At 40.3% G+C, this 22572-nt stretch overlaps 2 protein-coding genes across 6 annotated transcripts in view; one reads left to right on the top strand and one right to left on the bottom strand.

Moving 5' to 3' along the window:
- Nucleotides 1-76: 76 nt before the first annotated feature.
- IDH3A (isocitrate dehydrogenase (NAD(+)) 3 catalytic subunit alpha) lies at nucleotides 77-13679 on the bottom strand. The gene is made up of 11 exons (XM_069025420.1): nucleotides 13571-13679; nucleotides 11430-11492; nucleotides 9661-9744; nucleotides 8393-8507; nucleotides 7665-7852; nucleotides 7317-7450; nucleotides 6613-6715; nucleotides 6468-6532; nucleotides 4221-4305; nucleotides 3567-3719; nucleotides 77-1688 (listed from the first exon to the last, which is right to left on the bottom strand). Exons 1-11 carry the CDS (start codon nucleotides 13595-13597, stop codon nucleotides 1605-1607), a joined length of 1101 nt encoding a protein of 366 aa, XP_068881521.1. The 5' UTR covers nucleotides 13598-13679; the 3' UTR covers nucleotides 77-1604.
- Nucleotides 13680-13744: 65 nt separating this feature from the next.
- Nucleotides 13745-22572, top strand: part of CIB2 (calcium and integrin binding family member 2) — a 41162-nt gene continuing 32334 nt past the window's right edge. For 4 of the 5 annotated variants that reach the window (XR_011154093.1, XR_011154094.1, XM_069025424.1 and 1 more), the window contains exon 1: nucleotides 13745-14108. Coding sequence is in view for 3 of the 5 variants with exons in the window: in XM_069025424.1 (XP_068881525.1) it covers nucleotides 13929-14108 (180 nt within the window). In the remaining 2 variants the exon portion in view is untranslated. Of the gene's footprint in view, nucleotides 14109-20092; nucleotides 20432-22572 lie in introns of those variants that run through there. The other variant, XM_069025425.1, reaches the window with a different exon arrangement.

The following is a 22572-nucleotide window of genomic DNA, read 5'->3' as shown; positions in this document are numbered from 1 at the left end:
TTGTTGCAAGTACCAATAATCAGCTCAACACATAAAACAAAGCAGTAGCCTAGGATTATAAAAACAAAACAAGCAATAGGACTTTGAAAAGTTTATTCTTCCCCATTTTGTGCGCAATGGTAATTCAGAATTTCTTTAACAATATTAATCTGAAGGAAACAAGGAAGCAGCAGCTTGTAAAACACGGAAAGAAATGTTGTCCTATTCACCAAAAGTGGAGTGTGGGAGGAATAAAGCTCCTCCAGCATGTTGTTAGACTGTATGAAAAAGCTGGGGTGCTTACTTTAGAGTGACATGAGAAGTTGTTACTCCAAAGTTGTTTTACTTCTGAAACAGCCAGCCCAAAACAGTCTTAATAGATATTACTCCACTTAGTTACTTTCTATGAATAGAACTAAGCTGTAAGAAGCCTGCTCCTGGCAGTAGGGATAATCCTGTGCTATACTAACGAGTTTGAAAATATATCTTTTCTTGTCAGGTGCAGGAATGGAAGCAATACCTTGATACCTACAGATCAGAGCAACTCGAGTGACGATCTGCATCTGATGGGGAGGGGAGGGCAAAGAGTTGCTTTTGCACCCATTAAGCTTAGTAAGCAAGGAGAAAATAGCTTCAGATCCCCTTGAATAGGGATGAAATGTATTTCTGGAACACAGGCACCAGAGCCAAACCGCTGATCTGTCTTAATCCATTTAGGACTAGTCCCTTACATTCAGAGTTTCTAGAATAAAATTACTAGTCAATACAGGAAGACACGCTCAACAGACTGCAGAAAACTACAACACAAAAAACATTCTAGCAGAAGTCATGAAATATTTAGTATAAATTTGCAAAGTTAATACTTTCCCCTCACAATATATGGCAGAAGTAATTTTGTACAGTTTGCCCTCATTAGAACTCTATTGTAAAGTGTGTTTCAGAGAGGAAAACTGGTAAGAATTATTTGGGTATATAGATTTGAAAAATAACTTCACTTTAACATTAATTCTCACCCCTTGTTAATGGTTGTAGTTTTTTTTAACATACAGAAATAGAGTAAATCTCTAGAGTTTTGTATTTCTTAATTCATGCCTTTGGTGGGCAGGGCTGTATTTCATGAATCACCAGAGTATCTAAAATGGTTTTCTCATTGCTTCTAACACAAAATTGCTATTTTAAGTTATTTTATACCCGTCTCTGTTTATGAAGATCGTCTTGTGCTACTCTTAGGCTGAAAACCTATCTTTTCAAACATTAAGGTGCTTTTATATTTCACTAATTCTGTTACAGGTTTGTTTGCATAATTTTTCTATTTGGAAAGTAAAACCCTCTAATTGAAATGAAGAAGATTAGACAGTTACAGTGCCAATAAAAGAATTCACTTACATAAAAATGTTCACCAGATAGAAAAAAAATAAATAAGACAAAGCACTTGGAAAAGTCCACCGAAAGCAGGCACAAGCATCATCTTTAGCCATTTGGACTAGATTTATTAATGGAGAGGCCTCAGCTAAAAAGTTTGCTCTCGAGATAAGCAAACTATATGCATGTAGATACCAGGTTACATATATTGTACTCTGTGTGACGTGTCCTTCCAGAGTTATCAGCAGGAGTATGAAGGAAGTTTAGTCTTTGTCCCGTACTCGGCGGCAGATCTCCTCTGTGAATTCCGAACACTTGGCATTGCCTCCCAAGTCTTTTGTCAAGACCTGAAAGAAAGAAAGAAAAAATAATATTACTGAATTGTATTATGGGGCCAGTCTTGTCTCTGAACAGTTCTAGATGATCTTGTGGTATGTTGTATATGGATAGTAAATAAGGTGAGCAAGAATACATCAAGTTTGAGTTCTGCATCCCATACAGACTTCATCAATAAGGACTGTGCAGGTAGAGAAGACCTGAGTATACATGAAGTACTTCTAATGTTATCAGATTTGAACATGATTTGAACATGATTTTATCTTAACTACAGGAAGAAAGTGTGTGGTCAAAGCTCTACAAAGTCCTTTAATGGTGTAATTAATGCTTAAGTATTTACATCTTCAGTAAGAAGTTTGTCCTTCGGAGGTAAAATTCATATATGAAGGCTCAGCACAAGGACAACTAATTGAGAGTCATTCAGAAAGACTGGGTCTTTTTTTAAAGAAACCCACACAGAACAAGCACACATAACTCTTAATGCTACATGTTAACAATTCTCAAAGTTTTCTTAGTTTAGTTAATAGATAGAAAATGTAGAGTTAAAAGTCTCTGTCATCAAGTATAACTGTCTGGCATCATGAAGACAGTAAAATAAAAATTAAAAAGTGGGCAACATTGCTTGTGCAACCTATCTAGATTAAAGCACTCTAGGGAGATAATTAAAATCATTAGTTTCCCCACCTACATGGCACTCACACAGATCTTAATTACTGGTTATGGGGAAGGGAGGAATAGCAAGTGATCAAGGTCACTATTTTAGGATCTTGTAATTTAAATTGCATTATGGGGTATTTTCAATTAAAAAGATTCTCTCCATTGTGAGCATATAACACTATAAGTAACTAGTAAACAAGTAGCCATGTCACAAAACTTGTACCGTTATCTTCCAAGGAACTACTGACCTGCAGATGGAGGATTTCATTTACAGAGCAGTAAATGGGAACTTTACTGGAGCACCTCTTTATTCAGTTGTAAGTTTAGATTTTTTTTAACTGGCTCCTATACACAGCAAGATAGCTGCAAACTTACAAAATGATAAAAACTTTTGGTTTCAGCATTCTTGTTACTTTTAACTACAAAGCAGCCTCTCATGGTCCTGCCTAACATAACTGAAACAGCATGACTGGCTGCTAATCCTCTTTAACTGCAATCTTCAGGATCTTTCCAACTATGTTTTCAAGAGATGGACATCAATGTAGAGGAGTGAACCAATAATGGTAAGACCAAAAATTTGTCAAATTACAGAGCATGAGCCCCCCTACCTCCAATATCCCATTTGAGTCATGAATCTGAAGACACTCACTTCCAAAAGGAAACATATATAATCTTAAGAGAAAATACTGGATAAAAACTGTTCTTTTGTAGTCAAAAATGAGTGAAAGCAGTTAAGAATTAAAAAAAGAAGATAATTGAGCTGAAAAAACAGAAACAGAAGTATTACAGGACTGAAATGCTATAAGCAAAGTGGATGATTTAGCTTGTGAAAGGCAAATGAGTGTCCTTCAGGATCCAGATTTCATTATATATGCTTTGTATGTTTTATAAACTTCATAAGTGAAATGCTAATAGTTACTTAAAACTCTCATTCCCTTCCTGAAAAACAGCCATCCAGTTCACCATTTTGGAGTTCGTAAAGCTGTGGAAATGTAAGATGAGCATTGCTGAGACAAAAGGAATGCTACAGCCTATCCCCTTATTACTGAGCTGGGCAGATTTAATATCATCAAAGATAATATAATTACTATCAGAGAAGGACAGTGACACTGCTCACGCAACAGGCCAGCTCAGCAGGCCATCTCTCGCTCTGGTGTGACTCTTCCAAGTTAATTCTTGCGTTGATACAATGATTTTAATTCACTGCGTTTCTCTGCACACCCTCATGTTACCTTTCCATCTTTAATTGTATCGAAGCAAGCTGACTCAATTTTTGTGGCATGTTTGTGTAGTCCCATGTGGCGCAGCATCATCACAGCACTCAGAAGGAGGGCAGTTGGATTTGCCATGTCTTTTCCTGCAATGTCTGGTGCTGTTCCATGAACCTAGAAATGAGAATTAACCCATCTGTTATGTCATTAGGTTGATTAAAATGTCTTAGGCAGTTCAAGTCTGTGCAAGCAACCTGAGCCATAGGTCTTCATGCACAGCAGCATGTTAAAACAGGACTGACTTTGCTGTGATACAGTCAGTGGAAAGGAGATACCAAGGACCAAAACAATTCAGTTCAAAGACATCAGAAAGGGAAAACTAGATCACTTAATAATTTAAATTGTGCCCCTCATGTTCTATTTCATAGGGAGTATTTATCTTATGAAAAAGTGGGAAAGTAAAGTATCTGTCAAAAAAAGGACATGTGAGAAACCTACATGTAATATTTACTTTAACCAGTCTCTCAGGCTAAAGCTTGAGCATCTTCCCAGTAAAAAAGAGTTCTACAAAGAACTGTTAGATAAATGTCAGCCACATTGTATGGCATGGAAAAGTTTTAGATTCTCAAGTTGAGACAAAGTTATTACTGCTCTGCCTTGTGTAACAAGACTTACCGATTCAAAAATGGCCACTCCATTGGCACCAATGTTTCCACTGGGTGTTACTCCAAGACCCCCAATGAGTCCAGCACACAAATCACTGAAAAAAACCCAACCATCAAATAAAAAACCCCACAAGTTTGTCCATATACAGTTGCCTCTCTGCAAGGTATTAAAATATTTTTATCAATCAATTGCAACTAAACTTAATTTATACGCCTGCACAGTCTGAGAATAATATGGAGAAAGAACACATGCTGTTAGCCACCTGTACCCCATCAGAACATTGGAAAATTCTTAGAACTACTAGCAGAAGACAATGTAATAAAGGAAAATTAAAAGGAAATTCCAAATACTAGAATAAACCTGATAAGACATAGGCACAACGAAAAGTACTAGAAGCACAGAATATGTGTAGAAGTCTCAAAAACTAATTGTCATGTACAGTTCTCTGTAACTATACAAAAATCTTACTTCCTCTGAAGAGGTCCAGAACAACTTTTCCTATGTAAAGTCCTTCTAAAAAATGTGGAAGAATTTTGCTCAGGTAGGTGAGTTACTGGTGGTTTTGTAGTGTATTGTGTGCACCTTAAGGAACACTTTCCAAGTGACACTAGACTAGCTTTTCCCCCCTCTCTTTACTCAACAGCCTGCAGGTCACAAATCTGACATTAGCAGATCATCAGATATAAGCAATCTGCATTTGGTTTCCACCAAAATTACCATGGGGAAGAACAAACCAACTGTGCCTATTGTCATCATATTGGTTCCTTAGAGCTGAACACATTGATGAACAAAGCTGGTATATTCAAAACTCTGGTATTTTCACATCCATCCATAATTATTGCCCACAACTTAACTCATACTAAGCTAAATTAATCCTTAGCTTAGGACTACCAATGAGAAAAGTTTGGATGACTTTGCAGAATAATATTTTAAGCTAAAATAAACCAATTATCTTAAGTTGCATAGAGCCTGGGGAAAAACTGCATACAGTCTGCATTTGTCACTCTAGGTATTTAATGCTTAAAGAGATTGTCTTCTGCCTATTCAGACCTATACAGTCTAAGGAACCTGCTTGGCATTTTGTTCATACTTCTAGACCAACAGGTGAGACCTCATCCAGTGGTGACAGTGCCCTCTTGAAGAACAGAATCAAATTTGTTGAAAAGTTTTAGAATGATGAAATTTTTTATGGAATTTCTATGAGAACTTTAAAATGGGTGATAATGAACTCAGTGAAATGGTATTGATGATGAGACTCCTCTGATTTGACCTCTTTCAGTTAACTGTGTACGAGCTGCTATGAGGGCCCTGTTCACTCCTTTACCAATTCTTAAAGCAAGAAGATAAGACACGTTAGATAGACAGTCTTATCACAGAGATAGTGCTGTTTTAAAAGAAGCTTTAAGAACCATTTCTTCTTATATTTAAGTTACCTTTAAATTTATTATCTGTACAAAACCAGGAGATGGATTCTAAGAAGTAAATAGTTGAACATTTAAATAAAAATTCTGATTCAGGCTCTTTTCTCAATCTCTCCGTAGAGATGTGAGGAGAAACTACGTTACATTTTACACTTACAAGTTTGGATCAAAACACTTCATTTTACAATTGTTTAATGGAATTTACACTCTACCTAATAATTTTACAGAATGGAAAATGCGTGTTGATGGGTTTTGCCTTCAAGACATAAAGTACCTCTAGTATTAATGTTATTCAAATATAAAATTTAATTTGAAGGTAAGGAAAAGTAATACATAAACCAAGAGCTAGCAGAATATTATGAGGCCACATATTTAATTCTTCAGTGACTATGCAGACTCATTTAACTGGATTATGAGCTCCCTGTGTACATCATGGTCCCACAGTCATCCTACACAATCTATTTTAGTGCTGAGGATGAGAAAGTTTTTCTCTAATATCTAACCAGGAATTCATTCTCTATTACAGTGTAAGCCATTATATTCTTTACACATTTGGAGAAATTTCTCTTCTGCCCCATCTGAACAATATTCATAGGCAGAAACAGATTTTTTTCACTAATAAGTACATTATCATTATATAGCCCCTCCCATCAGTATATTAATAATTGAAGGGTAATAATGCCATCCTTTCTGCCCAGTTAGTATCTGATTTATGCAGTTTTAAAAAGTCTGAATGCATAAGATGATCACCCATCTGGCTTGCATATGACCTCAGTGATTGTTGGGAAAGTATTAGTATTTTATATGTTGGGAGTTTAAATGAAAATCTCCATACCTGAGGATGTCACCATACAAGTTTGGCATAACAAGCACATCAAATTGAGATGGATCTTGAACCATCTAGAAGGAAGTATATTTTCATTAAGGTTCAGAATTTAAATTAAAAAAAATAACCACAACTAAAACATATAAATACTTACATTCAGACATACAGTATCCAGATACATTTCATTAAATTTAATATCTTTACAGTTTTCTGCTGCCTCTCTGCATTTTCTCAAGAAAAGCCCATCAGACATTCTCCTGCAATTAGATAAGCAAGAGAATACTGCAGTTATTGTAAGGAAGCAGTACCAAAGATAAAACTGCATGCAACAGAGGTTTAATTAGAGTTCAGAAACTTAATTGTGACCATTTATCCCTCTTAAAATATTTCTGTATCAGTGGTTTAACAGGCATACAATAATTCTCAGAATGACTTCTATTCATTTATGAAAGGTTTACTGAATTTGTGAAGGTGGTGTCACATAGGATCACACATGTTAGGACTCAGTTCATATAAAGTGGTATGGAAGCTGCAAAAGACACCAGCCACTTTCATCCTCAGTTTTAAAATTCATTTTCCTTATGTAAAAACTTCTAAAATAAGAGCTTTGGAAGGAAGAATTTACTACCAACTTGCTAGTAAGAACATTGGTACATAATTATCTCAGCCCTGTCAATACCAGGTCAGTACTGCCCATTCTACTTAGGAGGCATTTACTTGACTTTTTTCCCATTTTACTGACTCCTGGTGCCATCAACAGAAGTTTCACATTTGAGTAAGACTTAAGAAGTTATTTGGAATTAAATGTTTGGGGATTTTTGTTTTGTTTTGTTTTTCTCAAAAGAAGTGTCAACATACATAATATTTGCCTTGTGCACAGCAGTCACGTGGCTTCTCTGATTGTTTCTGGCATATTCAAAAGCAAACTCTGCAATGCGCTTGCTGGCTTCCTCTGTGATCAGCTTGATGCTTTGCACAACCCCATCAACAATCTGAAAGAGAGGAGTTGCATCAACAGTGTAAGTGTAATTCTTCCCGTTTGGAACCAAGCAGCAGAATTCTGAGTGAGGCAGAATGCCTTTCACAACAAATGAACTTTTTTATGGGTGCCAAATGTAAAAATCCCACTGAACCCCAGTGAGATGGGCAAAGTTAGCAGTGCTGAAGCAGAAAAGGCAGCAGGAAGGCAGCAGCTGAGGAACCTACCACATGCTCGATGCCGCTGTACTCGCCCTCGGTGTTCTCGCGGATGGTGACGATGTTCACGTCTGTGTAGGGGGTTTTGTAGCCCTCGATGGACACACAGGGACGCACGTTGGCATAAAGGTCAAAGGTTCTACGCAGCAGCAGATTCATCGACGGGTGCCCTGCAGCAATTGGGGTCTTCAAAGGCCCTAGAGAAAAAAAAATACACACAAGGATGAACAAGAAAATAAACCCCTCCATGGATCTGAGAGCTGAAACTCTAGGTCAAGTGGGATTCCTACAGAGGATCTCCAAATTCCAGTCTAACCCTTATGCTGGAATGCCGTGGGAATTCTCCGTGCTGTCAAATACTGCACAGGCACATTAATCAGCTGGTTAAAGGCCAAATTGCCACCCTTACCTGGAAGAGATTTTACAAAATGTTTTCATTAAACACATATAAAGATACTACTCATTATAGGAATATAGTTATTGCATACTATTGTGTACCTTAGAAATGCCTTGTGCAGAGAGTCCAAAGGTTGGTATGTACTCACCTTCAACTACAAAAACTATCAAACTTATGGCTTGGAAATGAAAGACTGTTTCAAGATTACAGACAACTACCTGACAGGCTGTCCCCTATAATTACCCATTTTATTGTGCTACGGATGAAGAACTTTGGCCTTACATCAGACTCATGATAAACACAACAGTATTTAATATCTCTGTATTAACCCCTAAAATACCTTTTAATCCCATTTTGTTTTTATCCATGGATTCTTTGGCATCTGGAGGTATCATCCACTTCCCTCCTGGTCCTTGGATAGCCGTAACATTCCTCTCTTCCCACTGAATAGGTGCCTAAACATACACACTCTATGTTAACTTAAACGTAATGGTTTTGCTTCAAGTTTTAACCTTCTTTCCACAAAAAGGCGTGTAAGGAATTTTGTTCAGGCCTTCCTGGATTTTCTCTGGTGAGTAAGGGTAAGCATGAGATGTTTGAATTAAAGTAATTTTTAAAAAATGTAATTAAGTGAAAATGAAATAGTGTGAGCAGCAAATTATCATAAACTTGAATGCAACTCTAGATGTCATACACACAGAATTTGTTAGAATTGCAACACATGCCCTATTTCTTTCAAGATTTTAGAGCTGTTGAGCTCCTTGTATACAAGATACAACATTTTAAAACTGAATTCATTGAAAACTCATCATCCCTACTGCCTGGAAGACAGTACATGACATAGATATGTATCTGTTATCAGCACATGCTCCACAATGCTTTCTGAATTTGCATTCACCACAGGAGTCTAAGTGGAGACTGCTACCCATTCATTTCATCAGGAATGATCATAAAGGAAAAGATACAACATAATTAAAGAGAACTTCACATTTTCAAATCCAAGTTGGATAGTTCTAATAAAAAGGGAAGATGCCTGGGTGCTGTTAATAATGTGGAACAATTTAACAGGCATCTTGCCTGAAGAGCTGTATTTCCTTTCCAGGAAACTTGACAAGTTCTGGTGAAGTTTCTCAGATAGGTAAGAGAACTGTTCTTGGGTACAGTCAGTTTTCATATCACTGAAGTTAACGTGTTTGGCAGCACAGCAGCTGGATTGCTAAAATGAGCCAGTCCTTTCACACACACTTCTGACCTGCACTGAAAGTCATAATGAATGAAAGAACATCCTCTATCAGTTGCTCAGGATTACTACATCAACAAGATGATCTCACATGACATTGAGTTTGTATTTCCAAAAATTAAACACAGCATCTCCTCTCAAGTCTCTACTCTTCTGTCAGCTAACAGTTTCAAGCTCTGCCTTGGTATCACATTCCTGTCTTTTATTAGCTGAAGCTTCAAACTCTTTCTACTGGAAAGAAGTTTTAATAGTTTAAATATGACTTAATCTCTTGGAAGCTAAAGATAAAGCTTTTCTTAATACGCCTAATTAATATTTCTTCTTGCAGTTAAATTTACAATGCTTATAGCAAGACAAATACGACTTACTTTGGCAGCATCAAAGATCTTCATGACAGCAGCAGAAATCTCAGGTCCTATGCCATCTCCTGGGATTAAAGTTACTGTTTGTACCTAGATGAAATATCAGTAGTACAACAAATGAATGTTTGTTTTCTACATAGAAAACATTTTTGTGTGTTGTAGGAACAAAGTAACTATTAGAAAACAAAAAAAAATTTCCTTTTCCAAATATTCACTATGAAGAACAGCATCCTGGACAGAAGTGAGAAGGACTAGCTTGCTTTCCAAAGGAGTGTGCAAATGTTTTGAGAGAATTGTTTAAAAATTTGCCTACTACCTATTCCTATTTCAAAACAGAGGCTGAATGTGAAAGGCAGCTCAGTACTCCTTGAAATTAATGAACTTAGCATCCTTTCCTCTGGAAATCTGGAGAGAAAGTTCCATTACCTAGTTATGGCTCCGTTCCACATATGTCTACAATATTATCCACATGCCGCATAACACTGGCACATGCTAGAAATGATTACATGTATGAAAAGCTACATTCACCTTAAAAAAAAAGGTCATGCCAAGCTAAACTTCTCAAGTGACCTCCTAAAAATCTCAGACACATTTTTAACAATACCAACTTATTTTCCTCTCATAATGTCCTTGGTCTTGTTTGTTTAATCATCATCAAACAGGTAAAAAAAATGCACAGCCCAGGCTCAATGAATAGCAGGGGAAGAATGTATTCTGCTTTGAAGAAAAAAAAAATATGATCACTGCTTTAAGGATATGTGCTCCAGCTCATTTTGTTTTCTTTAAAGAATTCCAACAGTTTTTAAGGGCTCGTTATTACCTACAAAAAAAAGCAGCTCACGTACATTATTTGAAAAACCCCCAATAGAACCAACTCACAAGGCAGAATTTCCAATATATATTGTCTGATTTTTTAACTTTTGAGCCAAAGAAATTCACTTTGCACAACAAAAAACCAGAGCTTCCGATAAAAGAATACTGCTGCTGAGCAAGCTGTCACTGACGGAATGCCTCCAGAGTAGTTTTGTGCTGTCTGACAGCACTGCAGGGCTCCACCTGAGTGTGGAACAGTTGTGTTATAAACAGAACCAGGGGTGCCTCACCTTCTGATTTTTATACTGTATAAGTGACCCTTCAGTTTCTTTTCTAACTGTTGTACCTGCTGTTCTACAAAACTTAAAATTGAAAAGCCACGGTTCCTCTTTAAGATTAAGTCCTGCTTAGGGGTGCTGAGCCCTGCTTCTGCCCTCATTGAAAAGAAGGCCCATGGGAACTTGAAACACATACACATAAAGAAGGTAAAACATCTACAGGGAAATACACAATCAATGTCTAAGATAGTTTAAAGAGGACCTTGAAAAGGCAGAATTTTAGATGCAAGGAATTCTACAAGCAGCAGTAAAGTAAATCTAGTGCTTAGAGGGAAGTCTGCAAAAGAAAGAAAATGAGAAGGTTCTCAACAATTTTTCTACTTTGTCCAATATTTGTCCATTCCCAGATGAATTTCAGAAGACTAGCTTATGTCCATATTTTGTGAAAACTTTCCATGCCACTTCTATCTTTTGCTAGAGCCTTTTGTATTCCCACATTGATATGCAACTGCCAATGACAGTAATTAACTGATATAAATCCAGGATGGCATTAAGAGCATGCATGTTCACTTGTTTGGCCCTTATTTTTTGGGAACATAAGAATAACAACAGTGATCTTATAAATTTCCAAACCCGTTTATTGAGAAACTTCTTAAAAGAAAAAAATGGGACTATTATACTCACAGCATTACCAAAACTTCTGGTCACCTTTTTTTGGTTTTTGAAAGCACCTAGCAATCGAGAAACCTGAAAAAGTACAAACCAAAAAGATCCTGTTTTACTGCACAAATGGGATTTTAAAAGTTTAACAATGTTGCAACAAATCTGCCTTTTAAAGTCATATTGCTTTAAATCTCCTATCTCAAACTAGTATAAAAATCCAAGTGAAACCAGAGTACCCAGTGCTTTGCCAAGTTGCAGTGCAGCATCGCCTCGTGGGTATTCTTAGCACAAGGCGAGCCTAGGACAGCCACACTTTGCCCTGCGCCGCGTTCCCCTCCTGCATGGGGGTCACTGCACCCTACCTGAAGTCCTCACACACAACATGTTGGAAGCCAGGCTGCAGGAACTCTAACTAAATATATGATACATTACAGATGAAGATTTGTGGAAAGCAAAGTGAAAAATTAAATGCTTTGTTGGTAGCAGTTGGGTGGACAGTATCTTTACACATTTTAGGTAATGTTTCCAAAACTACATTAGTGTCACTTCTTCCATTCAAACTGTGGTGGATTCTATTCTTCTGCCTTTTATATCTGTAGGTGTTGTACTGTTGCCTTCTGCTTGCCTGACGGTTTTTTAAAAGTGGAACTGAAATGCACGTTAAAGACGAAATTCACCATAGCAACAAGTTTACACAGCATAGTCAAAGAATTACATTTTCTGAGTATTCTGAACTGGCATTAAGCTTCAAAACTGGGATGTTATTTAAGCTTGGGCTCTTGCCCAACTGAGCACCATGGACAAAATCCCTAATCTGCAGAAAAATCACAGCCTCCCAATCTTACCCTCCTCTCTAGGAATACTGATGCCTCTGTGACTTAAGAGCCAGAAGACTTCTAACTGCAGAGACTTACACTACTTCAATTCTGCCATACTCACATATGCAGGCTGTCTGCAGCTATCAGGCCAGAAATTACTTTGACAATTTGTATTCCTCTCCTGTCCCACTTGTATTTGTTATTTCTTATCTTTACTGATGGGTATGGTGTATGGCAAAAGGAATAAACTATGTTGGCACCAACAGAAACAACTAGAAACAATATAATTCTCATGTATATTGTAATGAACACTGGGGGAGAAGTAATCTAAGATAGATCTATTTTTACTTGTAGCCCCACATGAGATGTACAAGGTCACTGCAACCGGCAAGCAGTGTTTACCAAAGCAAGCCATATGGTTGAGGATAAAGGCAGAGCAATCAAACGGAAACGTGAAGTGGACTGTAGAGTGCAAGTGTTCTCATGGTACAGTTCCTGCATACAGAATCAGGATTCACATTCCAGAGTAACCCTGGAAAGGGCACAGTCTGTCTTGTCAGAAATCATGGGCCTAGTACGTTATACTTAAGTTCAACATTGGTAACACCAGCGAAGAATCCACCTAAGGAAAACTGATCCATTCTGACCTTAAAGTCATGTGTTGTGATTAGCTCTTGATAGTTCTTCCTTTTTTAGCAGATAGGTTAAATAGGGCGGCCTCAATGACTTTGCTTCTAGCAGGCTGTTATTTAAAGGTGCAAAAGAAATTTCATTTACTCAAAGCAAAAAGCAGCATCTCCGTGACAGCCCCGGGATAAGGCCTGCATTTCCGAATGGTTCAAGAGCAGTAAATCCCAGAGGACAGGTGTGGGGGCTAGAAAGCCGCCAGCCAGAGCCCGGTAGCAGTTCTCCCCATCCGGATCTGCAGTGCCTGGTACCGTGGGAATGGCGTTTCCAGGCTGCGCTGTCTGCCAGCCGCGCATCGGGAGCTGCCCGCAGCCGTGGTGGTCCCGCCGCTGCTGTGACCTCTACGGCGCGACCTCCCCGCAGGCCGCTCCGAGGGATGGCGCGGCGCCCCCCCGGCCCGGCCCGGCCCGGCCCGCTCGAGTAACGGCCCCCACGGTCCCTTCCCGCCGCCGCCCCGGGGAGGAGGAAGAGAGAGAACCCGCGAGCACCGCGGGGCCGCCATTCGGCCCGAGCCCCGCGGCCCTTCGCCCTCGGAGCGCTGCCAGGGCCCGGCGGCACCGCGACCTTGCGGCCAGGCGGCCGCGCCTCAGGCGCCACCAAGCTCCGGGGCGCGTCCCGGGCGCCGCGAGGCAGAGTCCGGACCGCCCCCCTGCCTACCGTGGGTATCCACGCGGTCGCAGCCATGATGCGCCCGGGCACCGCGGCTGCCGAGGCCCGAGAGCTCCGCGCCCGCCGCTAAACCGGAACCGGCGCGCGGGGAGCGGCGGCCCCGCCTCGCCTCGCGAGGCCCCGCCCCGGGACCGCCGCTGCGGCAGCGCCCGCGGCCCTGCAGCTCCCGTCCGCCGCTGCCTGAGGCGGTCCGAGCCTCGTTTCCCGGCCCTCAGCCCCTGGCCCCTCAGTTCTCGCCCGCCGCTGCCTGAGGCGGTCCGAGCCTCCTCCCCCGGCCCTCATCCCGCGCCCTTCAGTTCCCATCCGCCGCTGCCTGAGGCAGTCCGCGCCTCCTCTCCCGGCCCTCATGCCGTGGCCCCTCAGCTCCTGCCCGCCGCTGCCTGAGGTGCTCCGAGCCTCCTTCCCCGGCCCTCAGCCCTCCTCCGTCCGCCCGGCGAGGGTGATACCGGGGAGACCCCGCTCGCGGCGGTGCGGGAGGTGCCGGGGTGGACGGCCTGGCTGCTGCCGGAGGACGCGGGAGCTCCAGGTGTGGTGTCTGAGGAGGTACCGTTGTGGCATCTGTGTGGAGACAACCAAGCAGTTCTCAAAGACGCTCCAGTTTTGAAGCGTTCGATGGTTTTATAAAATCTCAGCCTCTAGAACTGGGTTGTTTATGGGAAAAAAATAGTTCTTGTTAAGAAAGACGTCAGACTTTTGTTGAAGTAGATAAGAAGCCTCATAAGCCTATGTACTTTAAAGTGTTAAAGCTGTTGAAATCGGGACAATTTAAGACTTCTGTTTACCTTCATTTCTGAGGTACTTGTCTCATTATTTTTAAAACCTGCTGCCGTATCAGTTCGAGGAGCGGCGGGGGCCGTGGGAGGCCCTGAGGGCGCAGTGCCCCTTCCCAAGCAGCGCCGGCTGAGGGCCGCACCACGGAGCTGTTCGAAAGTCCCGCCCAGGGCAGCTCGCACGTACCGATCTCTCGCGCTGAAGGGTGGCCGGAGAGCCTGGCGTGTTCCGGGGGGTAAAGCACCAAACTAGAACTAAGGCAGTTTGAGCTCATACCTCTGGGAATGACCGCTTTAAAAAACTTTTCCTGTCTTTCTTACACTTGGCAGCATAAAAATTTGGCGTTTGTCTCAGAGTAATTTCGTACCAGTTTTTGGTGATAGAGTTATCAGATTACTTGCAGCCTTTCCCGTTACTTAGCTCAGTCCTCGGTGCGCTTGAAAGCTGAGGACTAAGACTGTGTGTTTAGTTTCCTATTATCTTAAATATGTGAGTAGAAATTCTTAAAATTGATATTTTATTATATACAGCACTAGTAGCCTCCATTTTCTGAGAATCGCTTTTTTTTTTTTTTTTTTTTTTTTTTTTTTTTTTTTTTTGTGACAGGACACGAGGTACTTACAACATTTCCTCTATTGGTGTTTTATCTTGGTTTTGATGTTGCTTTGAATTGAGAATTGTTATTCAGTCTGTAATGGCAGATGTGCTGAATTTTCTTAATACTGATTTTCTTCTGGTAACTATATACATAGTTAACAGATATATCCATGTTGCTTTCTTGTGTTGTGACTATATCTGCATCGACATTGTTGGGTTGCTCTTGGATTGTAAATTGAGGGGAGGGGAGATATTGTGGAGAATTTTTTTTACACATTTTCAACACCCATTTGTCCGTGTCTTGTGGGTGTTACCATAATAATGCTACAGTAATAAGGTGTTAACAGTGGCTGGCTTGGATCTGTTCTGAGAAGGGCTGAACAACACAGTAATAACCCATGAGCAGTTATTTTGCCTAGGAAAACGATGCCTGTGTGGAGACAGCAGTAGTGTCTTCCCCCTAGTGATCACTATACTGAGACTCCCTACAGGGAAATTCATTATATTACATTTAGTCTGCTTAGGCAACCATTACTTACTTTTTTATGATTATTTTGTCCCTGAGGCTAGACACTGTCTTGTGTAAAACATCTTAAGAAAAAAAAAAAAGTCATTTCTATTTGATTTATTATGGATAAATTAGGCTTAATGAAATGCAGTCAGAAATCACCCTTTTCTAAGATAGTGTATTTTTAAAGCTAGATAGATAAGATCATGAAACCAACCAATTTTCACACAAGGTTTTCCTTTCTGTTTATTTTCTTTAGCAATAAAACTCCCTAGAAAATTCCTGCTCCTCATAGCGAATGCAATTTAGTCACACAGTCCGCAGCATTTCCTGGTTTGAGAGACATGAGTCTTGCATCTTTCTCAAGCTGTTTATTCATTCCTTGGGCAGGGCTCAGACCCATGAAGCCTTCTCTCACAGGATAGCACTTCCAGACAAATTTAGTGGGGTCTGAGCATCCTCCCATCCACCATGTGTTGGAAAAGCAACTTTTTAACCCGTTGAAGTAGCAAAAACTGTCATTTTCCACATATACTACCTTTTCATAACTGTGTATTTACAGTTCATTTTTTATTTAGAGTTCACAGTAAATATTAAATAAAGGGCAAGTAATAACAGTCAGGGTAGCATATTACAATTGTAATGTTTTGTAGCTCTGTAGCAACTTTAAGGAACTTTTTTTTAGCTCCACGGTAGCTGTAGTAGGTGAATGTTATTATTCCTTGTTTATCTGTATGCAAACTGATTTGTGAATAGCTTTCCAGTAAAGAAAACAAGTCCCAAAGACCAGGGGGAATTTCTACAGCACCAGTGGAGGATAGAACTTCTCCCATTGCAAGTAGCGATCACTGTTACTCACACCTGCAGTAGCAGTGGGCCCTAAGGACTCATAAAAGGTTACAACAGAATAAATGTACAGGCAGCCCCTCTGGACCAAAACCGTTTATTTTGCTAACAGAGTAACTCTTTATGAACAGTTATTCTGCAAGGACACCTCTGTGTGAGAGGGAAGTTGTTGGAATACTTGGTATAATGGGTATGAAATTTCTTAGATTCTTTTCTCCCCTATTAAAAGCTGTAGCAAAAAAGCACATGAAGGCCGCAGATGTGCAGCATGATTGTTAAAACTCTGTGTGGATCCTCTCATGAACAGGTAAAGTGATCTGTTCGGAGTAGCTTGATCTTCCTTTGGTGAGGAGGAAGAGTTTTCATACTTAAACCACCGTTGCACTCTCACTGCATAATTTACAGAGGCAATTTAAGGTACTCTGACCTGGCTGTTGGAGGTCGTTAAACTTACACCTCTCCTAATAAATCAGAGCAGTCACCTGCTATAGCAGCTAGGGCTTGCAGCACTTCAGAGCAGAGAAACTTGCACCAAAGGCTGTCTGGAGCTGCCAGTCTGGTGTGTTCCACTCCCTGAGCTGTGGCTGTGGAAACAAACTCCTGCAGCTGTGGTCAGGTGAGGCCATTGCAACTGACAGCCATCTTGCTATCAAATACTACATTGGGGGGTGTGAGTAACTATTTTCTGCTCTGGGATTTAAACTTCTAGAGCAGATGAGCAGTTGCTATTTAACTATTGTCTCTAGTATAATGGGCAGTGAAATGGCAAGGTTATTCTATAAATACTGTCCTCCTTACTAAATTTTATCTGCAACTGATTGCAAGATGTATGTTATGTATTCCTAATAGCTTAAAACCACTTGGTTTGGCAAACAGTTTTAAAAAACTGAAATACAGTGAAATGTGGTGGTGCTGGTAGTATTTAAGGTCAGTTCTTGTTGTGCACATTGAAAAGTATTGATTTGTTGTTGCAACGTGCTGGGAGTAAGTTTGCTTAACACCCAACTGGCAAATACAACTAATCTGGATAAATATGAACAGATAGAAGAAGTGCAGAAGAGTAAACTGGAAGATCATCTGAACTTTGACATGTACAAACAAGTAGAAGTGAAGAAGACTTGGTGCGTTATACTGTCTTTAAATTTTACCCAATTAGTATAGCAAGATAATTATGTATTGAAATATAGTTACCACTAACTATGATATGCTTGAGAAGAGCTAGCTGGTGTAGTGTAAGCCTCAACAGTTAAATCTGAATTGTCTTTTTTAAAATGTGTACTTTAATTCTATTTACTAAAAAAAAAAAATACTCTTTGGAGTATGGCAAGAAGAATTTGAGAAGCTGTTTCTTTTCAGTCCATATACTCAGAGGATGCTGTTCCCTTGGTAAGCTGAGTCTTTCTTTTAAAGCAATTAACTCCTTCAGCCATACAGGTTTCCCTGTATACTTTCTCTACAACAGAATAAACCCAAGGCATTCCTAATACGCAAGAGAAACTGGAGGTGGCAGGGTGGAAAGCCAGGCCCAAAGGAAGAAACAGGAGTATGTCTGTGAACCTCAGGAACTCTACCTCTGGCCTACAGTGTAACCACAAGTACGCCTTACCTGGTTAATGCTTTCCATTAAGCTCTGCTGCTGTTTTTCTGCTGTTATTCTGATTCAAAAGATAGAGACTTCCTGATGTGTGTGTCATCTGGGGTACAGTGGGACCAAGCAGCCAGGGACATAAAAGCAGGTAAAAAACGAAGAGATGGGCTATCAGCTTTTTACTGTAGGAGTACCATTAAGTGTACAGAATCACAAGATTAAAAGATACGGAGCCAAATCCTGCTGTCAATTAACTTCTGTATAATGACATTAGAGGTAATTTGGCCATTTATATTTAATCTGATTTGCATAGATGGGCAGCTTGAAGTAGGTGGCTGTGAATGGAATGCTATTTCATGCAAATCACTCGCCTAAATACTGGTCTGGTCTGATTGAGAACAGCTGTTATCTTTTGCGTTTCAGTAGCACCAGATCAGAAATATTAACCGTGCTTAATTATATATATAACCACTAAAGCCAGCGATGGAGCTCATTCACAGTTGAGGACAGGTAAGAACTTTCAGAACTGTGCAAGTTCTTAATTTCAAGGGGCCCTTATAGATTGTTGTTTTCTGGTTTAAAAGAAATTTAAATACTGTATTTTGTGGATTTTTTACAATTGTTTTTAATGTTCTGACTTACATATTGCAAACTTTTTGGAACATAATAAGAATCCAATGCCACTATACAACAGGGAAAAGAAAAAAAACCCACTGGTGGCTGGGACAACAGATATCAGTTTGGCCATGTAATGGTCAATACAACTGTATGATATTTGAACAGGTGCTTCTTGCACTCTTGATTTGATGGTAAATAATTCAGTTTGTATTTTCCTTACTACTGTAGCTTCTTCTCTCTTATTCTGAAACTGTGCTGCAATATGTTCTATTACTAGAATCCATTTCTTTGATGTTACAATTCTGATGTTTGCTTATTACTAATAAGCCTTGTTGCCTACATTCTCATCCCAAGGCATTTATTTTGTGTATGTGATATACCTTGTAATTTTTGTAGCTCAGGGCAGTGCTGGTTTGCAGCTAATCAAACCTGCATTTCTAAATGTTATAATTTGAATAAGCCATCTCTTACAACAACAGTCTGTGGTTCAGCACTTTGTAGAATGTTTTTACTATATATCCAACACACTTCATAGGATATTTTTACTATGTATACAATATATTTGCTTTCACTATTACTTTTAAATGCTTGTTCTTTGTTGTTATATGCCAAAGTAAAGTGAACTCCTATTATACAATCCTGCTATCAGGCCAGGATCATTAGAAGCTGTACAGAAAAGCGCAAGATAATTCTCCAAGTGTTTTTTTTAAACTTGCTATCTTGATGAGGAAATAATGACCATTGGTAGACTGTAAATAAAGAAGTTAGGAATTTTACCCTCTCCTGTTCCTATGTGCATGAATGGGAAGTGAACTTATAATGGGTCCTTCTTCCCCGTTGCCATCCTTTCTCACTTAGGCTTCTTCCTGCTGTTGTTATAAGAGCTTATCCTTCTGCAGATGTTAGATAATATAATTTTGTCTGTCTGCTTCTCATAGATTCCCTTTATTTTTTTTTTTTTCCCGTCGATAGGGTTGTGGTGCGCTAAAACACCCCGTGAGCCCTCTACTGGCCCTTTCTCCTTTCGCCTTAGGCTGTGGTAGCGTTTTTTCCTTCCCAGCTGTTCTTGCTTGAGCCTAAGGAGTCAGGTTAGCGTCTGTTAAACTGCTTTAGTCTTGCTGACTTTTCAAAAAATTTAGTTAGTGCGCGAAGGAGTCCTTGCGTTCCCTGCTGTACCCGGGAGTTTGGTACCTTTGGTAGTGAACTCACATCCTCGATAGGCACAGTGCAGACGTGAGCGTTTACTGCGGAGACCCCGCGGCACCTGGTGCTGGAGTGGGGCCGCTCAGGACACCGTGAGGCTGCACCCGGCCGCGCGTCTCCTGGCAGCCTGGGGCAAGGGCATCTCGCAGAGCTGGCTGGGGTCTGTGTGCGGTACCCCTGCACTCCCCAGTTCCCAGGCTGGCTGTGGGTGCCTGGCAATACGGCTGCGCTGCCCAGCGCCACCGGCTGACGCAGAGCTGCTCCAAAACCTGGAGGTGCCGTGAGGAGCGCCCTGAGTGGGACCCCGAGGCGAGAGAGAGCTGCGTTCTGCTTGGAGCGGCTGCTTGGGGTTTGGGTTATAAAAGCTCCGTATGCCTCTTAGAAAAGCATCTGAAAAGGGGCAGATTGGTATCCCTGTTTTTGCACGACACCCGCCTGTGATTTTAACACTTTCTTTCCTGGCACGCTCCAGTCAAGCCTTTACAAAGATTTCCCAGACTTTGTCCTTCTTCACTGGGCAGGTACAGTCAAAACCAGTTCAAATGCAGGCTCTGGGATTTTTTCAGCACACTCGCGGAGTATACATGCTCTAAATGCCTACAATACAGAGGAATCCAGCTACTTCTAATGGGATGCATTTGCAGAGAGGAAGAATTCCTCATTTAAGATGGGTAATAAGCAAACGATATTTACTGATGAACAGCTAGATGCCTACCAGGTAAGATATCTTGGTTTGCCTTAGGGGATGGAAGGGAGTAATCTACATATGTTTATGATTTGGGTTTTTGTTTGGTTTGGGGAGTGGTTTTTTCTAATATAATTGAAAGCTTCCTTTGTAACCTACATGCGTATATTCTACTGCTCCTTCCAGCAGCTGTAATAATATTCTAAGGCTGGGTTGTTGAATATACTCATTTAATTCCCTCTCTGTATAGAGGGAGAAGAGTCACATCCTCCATATCTGAACTAGGAAGCAGAATAAAGATTGTGACTAGCTTGACAAAAGTGTAGCACCTTCTCTCCCTGATGCCTCTGCTGACAATAGAGTAGAAAGGAAAAAAAAGAGATCTTGTCTAAATTCACTTCTAAGGATAAGTCACAGAAATAGGCTTAATGCAATCCTAGAATAGGTGTCGTTATGCTTGCATCCACTCCTGGAAAGCAGTTTCTTACCTGAGCATAAGTAAGTGTGCATTTATGTCAGGAGTAACTCGGTACTTCTTTATTTACTTAACATTGAATCAACTGCTTTTAAATAGGATAAAAAAAAAATCAAACAAGAATTGCCAGGTTTTAGTCATGTTTCAGCACGCTGCAAATCTCACTGAAATGGACTGCAGGAAGTTCTGTGCACAGTGGGCATCTTGAACAAGTTTCTGAAAATACAGTGAGGCAAAGCATTGAGTAGAAGTGTGCCAAAGAAGGAGGCAGCTGACTACTTAAGAGAGGCAGCCAGGCTGGCTGCATTGCTCTGTTCTCCTACATGAAGTGACAAACATTGAATTAGCAGCACAGGAAATCAAGATTTAGTTTATCTTGTGATAACCAAGGGACAGATACAGACCCTCAAGGGACTGGGTAACTTAATAACATTTTACCCTTGTGATCTTTGATGAAAGCCATTGAGGTAGAAACTATAAATTTAGTTACTAATTTTATTTCAAGTTACTTTTAACATGGACTTGTTACAGGTGTAAATATTGAGCCACAGAGGGAGGCCAGGTGTATATGCTAAAATGCCTTGAACCATTATCCCATGCTGAAAATAAGACATAAATTAAATGATTTTATAAATACCTAGCCCTTTTTTGTCATTGTAGGAAATGTGACAATGGACCTTCTTTAATTACCACTTTGTCATGCTTCTCACCAGCAGTCTGTAATGTATTAATCTAAGCTAATGGTCTTAGACTTAACAGTCCAAGATCCAAAAAAGCTTTTTCACATTCCTGCTGGATAGGCAAGAGAGAAATCAAAGATCTGTAAAGCACCAGTGTCTGTCTTCCTACTAACAATAAAAGTGAACACAGAACAGAGCACAACTGCAGCAAAACAAAACAAAATCCAAATGTAATTAATGTTATCTTCTTGACATAAACTGGCAAATGCAAGAGCTGAAATGTCATCCCTAATTCAGTGCTCTTCATGTAGAAATTGCCTCTCTCTAATGGCTTCTGCAGCCCCTGCCTTTCATAATGCTGGGTAATTGATCTCGAAGCCTGGCAGGAGTTGGGCCCAGTGGATTGAGTCACCTTTGGGATTTCTCTGTTACAGGCAGACTTGGAGTTCATTAGTGTAGAGCTAATTTTTGCCTGGTAATAGCACTTGTTATATTTGGAAAGTACCATAAAATAACAGGTTTCAGGACAATAACTGACCTGCTAAATTTGTTAGGAAGGAACGTTAGCCTCATGCTCCAAAGAATCAGATAAAGATGTCATTTTGATGGTGATTTGCCTCTGATCCATTAGTTCTGCATCCCTCTTGAGTCTTCTAAACAAAAAGATCCTGGGCTGACTGCTGGAGCCACCCACACAGAGAGCTCTTGCATCTCCACTGCATCCTGGGGGAGAAGGCAGTTGGTATAACAACACAAGTGGAGCTATTTGATTTGGAGTTTGCCAACTTACCTGCCTGTATCTCATTCGTGGAATTTCTTCAGAATAGAAAAGAGAAGAATGGGGCAATGTTTTCATAATTTTTTTAATGCGGGTTTTTCATGTCTTGGGCCAGCACTGAGTTACCAGGGCCTCTAAACCCTGGGCCAAAGTAAAACACTGTGTACCAGTCCACTTTGCAACAGTCTGTTCACATCTGTACCCCAGTGACCAGGAAGGGTTCTACATATAAATTGCTTTT

The sequence above is a fragment of the Aphelocoma coerulescens genome, chromosome 10 (assembly GCF_041296385.1).
Source record: "Aphelocoma coerulescens isolate FSJ_1873_10779 chromosome 10, UR_Acoe_1.0, whole genome shotgun sequence".
In the NCBI taxonomy this organism is placed as follows: Eukaryota; Metazoa; Chordata; class Aves; order Passeriformes; family Corvidae; genus Aphelocoma; species Aphelocoma coerulescens.
This window is presented reverse-complemented; position numbering and strand designations above follow the sequence as displayed.

Bases quoted from the DNA above. Each gene is read 5' to 3' on its own strand.
- IDH3A (XM_069025420.1), bottom strand. From the start codon at position 13,597: ATGGCTGCGACCGCGTGGATACCCACG. The intron at 7,451-7,664 runs GTAGGTTCCTCA...CCTCTCTTTCAG, and splicing joins ACAGCGGCATCGAGCATGTG to ATTGTTGATGGGGTTGTGCA. The intron at 6,533-6,612 runs GTAAGTATTTAT...ACTTCCTTCTAG, and splicing joins TGGATACTGTATGTCTGAAT to ATGGTTCAAGATCCATCTCA.